The sequence below is a fragment of the Pundamilia nyererei genome, unplaced genomic scaffold (assembly GCF_000239375.1).
Source record: "Pundamilia nyererei isolate P.nyererei 1_Seehausen unplaced genomic scaffold, PunNye1.0 scaffold00013, whole genome shotgun sequence".
NCBI lineage: Eukaryota > Metazoa > Chordata > Actinopteri > Cichliformes > Cichlidae > Pundamilia > Pundamilia nyererei.
In genome coordinates, this window is record NW_005187414.1 from 489,921 (window position 1) to 495,261 (window position 5,341).

The following is a 5,341-nucleotide window of genomic DNA, read 5'->3' on the forward strand; positions in this document are numbered from 1 at the left end:
TGTGCGCCTGCAGTGTCGTGACGTCAGAACCCGGGAAGTAGGCATCCAAGAGATCCACCACAAAGTCCGACCTTACCAGGTAACCGACGCCCTCACTCGCAGCGTGAGACGGCCGAGGAGACGTTGTGGTTTCCTGATGCTCCCTAACACAGATGTCTGTGTGCAGGTGGAGCTGATACGGAGAGACTATGTGGCCAACAGCGGCTGGGAGACCTTTCTCTCCTATGAAGACCCTGAGCAGGACATCCTGATCGGTCTGTTGCGGCTGCGCCGCTGCTCTCCACAGTCCTTCCGCCCGGAGCTCAAAGGAGGCGTGTCCATTGTCCGTGAGCTGCACGTGTATGGCAGCGTGGTCCCTGTGAGCAGCCGAGACCCGAGCAAGTTCCAGCATCAGGTGGCTTACACTTTCACATGCACACACAACAACAGATATGCCCGTGACGGTTTCGCTCCGAGCCTCTCCGAGTTTTTCTCAACACCGGCCGAACCTCAGAAGCTCTGAATGTTTTCAAACCAATTGTATTTGTGTTGCGTGTGCAGGGGTTTGGCATGATGCTGATGGAGGAGGCTGAAAGAATCGCCAGGGATGAGCACGGCTCCTGCAAACTGGCTGTTATATCAGGTGAGTCGATGCAGACGATGTGAACTGTTCTGACACAGAAAAAACAAACACTTTAGTTTGTAAAAGTAGACAATCTTTAGTAACTGTAACCACGGAGACCACAGTGAAAGGAGGAAAAATCTTTACCCTTCACCAGAAATTTGATGCTTTTAATCTGAAGGAGCAGAGGAGAAGTGTTTTTGAAGATGTGGCCGAGACTGAATTGTACACTGTAATAACTGACTACTTATTTTTTTAAGTGCTGGTTTACACATTCACCTAACAACAGAAGGATCCCGGGATGAGACTTTGCCAAATCAAACAGGGGGCCCGCCCGGTGTGCTGAGGCCTCGTGAACAACACAGATTTATCTGTGACGAGCCAATAATGTCACTGCGTGTGTCAGACTGAGAGATTATCAGGAGCCGGTGATGTGAATGTTTGGGTCCTGTGACACTGAGAACGCTGTGATTCATCCTGCAGGTGTAGGAACAAGGAACTACTACAGGAAGATGGGCTACGAGCTGGAGGGACCGTATATGGTGAAGGACCTGTACCGGCCGGGAGCGGACTGAAACGGACTTTATTTATCAAAACAGCACTCTGGGACACGAATATTAATGTGATGGTGTTCTGCAGTATCGGAGGCGGTGCTGGTCGGCTTGTTTTATCTGGAGCACACAGAGGCCGCCGCTGCTCCATTTCTTCTGTTTTTTAAAGATAAGGAGACGTACGAGAGGATGTAAGGAATTAGGGAACGCTATCTAGGGTGAAGCCAGCCTTGTGTTTTGAGTTCAAATTAAGATTCTTTAAACGTACAGTGTCCTCATATGGGCGCCTTTTATTTAAAGTTGCGCATTTCCGAGTCTCCCCCTTTTTCTGTAAACACGGGTCCCGGTCGCACCGCTCAGACTCTTTCACAACAAGCAGCACTGATTCACTTTGACGTGGAACAAGAGCCAACCTGCCGAGGCATTTTTAATTCCACTCCAATGATCCGTGCGCGCAGCGGAGAAAAATCGGCATATCTGGGTATCCGTGAAATAACCGTTTGCCTGGGATGGAATGAGACGCCTGCATCACGGTTCCAGTTAATCATGTTTATGTTGCAATCACATAGAAACCCATTACGAGGGGAGCGTTCATTAACGGACGGCGGCGGATGAACAAACAGTGGAAAGCGTCCTCGCCGGGCAGCTGTTGTTTTGATTTGTAGGGCAGGAAATTGAATATTAGCGTTACATAAAAGCATCTCAGTTAATCCTGTTTCTTGTGTTTTCTGTCATGCCTTCTTGTCTTTTTCTGGAACAATAAAGTATATTTCAGTAACTGCTTGTGAGATTTTGAGTTGTTGTTGCAGGGAGACCTTTGAGGCGTTAAAACTAAACGACAGAAAGGTGGAAAGCTTCCAGGGGTAAAGGTCACATCCTATCAGAGCCTCTGATAATGTGATCCTCATCGCCGGGGGTTGGTAGCAGACCCGCGCCGAGAGCTCATTTGACAAATCCTTTCCGGTCAAATCTCGTACCTGTCTGGCTGCTGTTTTAAACCACAGTCACAGGAAAGCGTTTGTCATCAAACATAGCGATAAAGGGGGCTCACATGGAGACCTCTGCCTCGTGTAGGATTCGACCGCACGGGCGACTGGAGCTGAACGGATGCGGCCGCTGTGTCGTGACTGCGCTGTGTGTGTTGCAGTCCTGACGCAGTGAGGTACACGCCACACTCGGGCTTTTCTCTCCACGCTTGTTCACTCCTTCTATCAGCTGTGAAATCTGAAAGGACTCCTCGTCCCCCACCCGCGCCGCCACACTGTGCGGAGTCGGGTCTCATCTTCTCTGCGACACGAGCCGAGGTGCAGCAGGCTGAAGGTTACAGAACTGCCCACTAACATTACCACAGTGAGAGATGAGAAAGGCATCGAGCTGTGGTGAGCTTCAAACCGTTTTAGACGCCCGGCCCAAAAGTCGAATTTAAGTAAACAGATGTGAAGCTGTTTAAACTCTCGCAGTGGAAAAATAACGACAGAAGCAGGCCGGTAATCCTGTTTTCAGACTGAGAGTGAAAATATGATTTGAAGTGAGGAAATATTTAAACGTTTTGTCTCAGCTGAGCTCCTGACGCAGAAGAGTCAGGTGCTGTATTTAAACGATGAAGAGTCCTGTATGATCCAAACGCAGAAGTTATCACGTCCTCTGAGAACCTGAGGCATGAATTTAACTTTAATACAAAACTTTTTTTCTCATTTCTGAATCTGAGTTATGTAAAAAAAAAAGTTTAAGTACCAAACGCTCGTGTTTATAAAAAGGATCCTTCACGTTGGTCCAGGATCAACATCGTGTTGTCTGAGCATCAGTTAGCATTAGCCAAGACTTTGCTACTTAAACATTATCACAAGCAAACCAACACGAGCATCGTAAATGATAAAAGAATAATATAAAAGAAAATGAATAAAGAGAACAACGTTATGGTTACAGAAACAAAACGAACATGTCTGATTGGCTGGATCGGGACCAACGCTGTTATGATGATGCACCAACACACACCAGATACACCTCCGCCCTCCAACTAGTCGCAGTAGACACCTGCTGCTCCCTGAGCTTTATCAGAGCTTGCTTCCTATCAAAGGGGAGTTCTTTCTCCCCACAGTTGCTCACAGTGAATTGTCTAATTGTTGAGGTTCTCTCTCACATTCTGCAGGGTCTTTGCATTATGCATTACCCCGAGGTGAATATGATCGTGAACTGGTGAATAAATTGAAGTTGAATCACAATGTGGTAATCTATTTACATCCCATTCACGAGTTCACATTGTAGGAGAGAAGAAAGCAAAATCTCAGCAGAGAACTGGAAACCAGCTTGAGCTCACTCTGCCGAACCACAAAGTCTCATCAAAATTCATCAAGTGTTTCCAGTCAGAATGACTCAAATATTCAACCAAAAGTTAATTCTGAGTTTAAAAAACAAACAAATATGCAATAATTCAAATAATTCATCCTCAGCAGTGAATCAAAATGACTCGGATGACCACATTTTTATGGCGCTGATATTTACAGCTCAGACTTGAGTGTCTCAACAAAAGCTTAGCTCAACCACATGTTCACGTTCTGCTGTTAGCATTTAGCTCAAAGCCCCGTGTTTCCCACGTTTTTATTTAAACCTTAATTTGTGGGAAAAAATATAACTAAGAGATTTTTTTTAGTCAAACAAGTTTTTCCAGATTTATGCTTTTAACTTTAACACTCACAGTACAATGAAAGAGTTAGTGCGCCTGTAATGTATCTTCCAGCCCACACTTGCTGTAAGTTGATCCCTTCCTAATGCAATTCCAATTTTGAGTAATGGGGGATAAGAGCCTTTGGCAAGTACAAGTTAGCCAAATCAAGTTGGCGTCGTCTAAAGATAGTCTAGCACGAAATTCCCTCCTAATGTTACTGTCATTCAGTAAAGACATATGAGGGAATGAAAGATAACATCTAACATCTGCTGAAACTTCATCGGTTAACATTGAGACGCAGTGGGCTATAAATATGAGCTGGAGATTATGGTTCCCATCTGTAATATTGAACTTCTAATTGTTTCTGTACACTGGCTCGTGTACGTGAAAAGTGACACAACATGAGTAATTTTGCTTTTGTACAACACTTGACTGGATTTGAAACGAAGGATCTGGTAGCTGCTCACAGAACTCTGAGTGTGTGGTCCAAAGTGGACTTTAGGAGGGACCAGATTTGGTGCATTTGCAAAAAGAACAACTAAAGGAATCCTTTAGAGCCGGGGTCGGCAATCCTGGGCACGCGTGCCGAAGGGTTAACTGATGGCACGTCCATAGCTGGACTGGCCATCGGGCATTAGCCCGGTGGGCCGATGGTAATTTTTCGTTTTTATGGGCCGATGATCTTATTATTATTTATTTTGTAGTAACGGTATAAACAATGAAAGGTGGTGGATTGGCCAGATGCTGGAAGATTTGTAAAAATATGTCTGTGAAGGTTCTCAGTCATCCAGGTCATCGTAGTCAAAGGAGCTTGCAAAGAAAAGCGTCTGGACTTCTTTAAGTTACTTGAAGACGTTTCACCTCTCGTCCGAGAAGCTTCTTCAGTTCTAAGGTCAAATGGTGGAGAGTCCCAGATATAAACCTAGTGGGAGTTTCCCCCCACAGAGGGACAAAAGGACCCCTGATGATCCTCTAATCGCCTGAGCCAAGGTGTGAAACTGGGTGTGGGTCTCAATCAGCCAGAGTTTCAGGTGTGTTCATTGTGAAACCTGGCCCCACCTTATCATGCGAATTCCTGAGGTCAGATGGCCCAGGATGTGACCTTAGAATTTGACCTTAGAACTGAAGAAGCTTCTCGGATGAGAGGTGAAACGTCTTCAAGCAACTTAAAGAAGTCCAGACGCCTTTCTTTGCAAGCTCCTTTGATTTGTAAAAATAACTCAGTTGTTTGGTGGTGGCTATGGTGGAGCTTCCAGCAGGTGGATGAGGGAAAGGCGAGGCAGGAGAAGGAGAGACCTGAGGCAGCTGCCGGTCCGAGTGTCAGGTGAACTGAACTTCAGGTAAGAAGTTATGACCTGCAGTCTATCTGGGTCAGATATAAACCAAGTTTAGGTGGAGTTTATTTTCGTTGTGCTGACTTTTTCTTCAGCTAGGATGGAAAAAGACACAAAGCTGGAGTTATTCTGTCGTAACGCTGCACAGCTGCCTCTTCTTCTCTCATTCTCTCCCCCTCTCTCTCCTGTT

The 5,341-nt window shown here is 45.9% G+C and overlaps 1 protein-coding gene across 1 annotated transcript in view; it reads left to right on the forward strand.

The window, feature by feature from the left end:
- Positions 1-1,930, forward strand: part of elp3 (elongator acetyltransferase complex subunit 3) — a 26,228-nt gene extending 24,298 nt beyond the window's left edge. The window contains exons 12-15 of the mRNA XM_005724792.1: positions 14-79; positions 167-394; positions 541-622; positions 1,085-1,930. Of these exons, the coding sequence (XP_005724849.1) occupies positions 14-79; positions 167-394; positions 541-622; positions 1,085-1,176 (468 nt within the window). The 3' untranslated portion in view covers positions 1,177-1,930. The remainder of the gene's footprint in view (positions 1-13; positions 80-166; positions 395-540; positions 623-1,084) is intronic.
- The last annotated feature ends 3,411 nt before the right edge of the window (positions 1,931-5,341 follow it).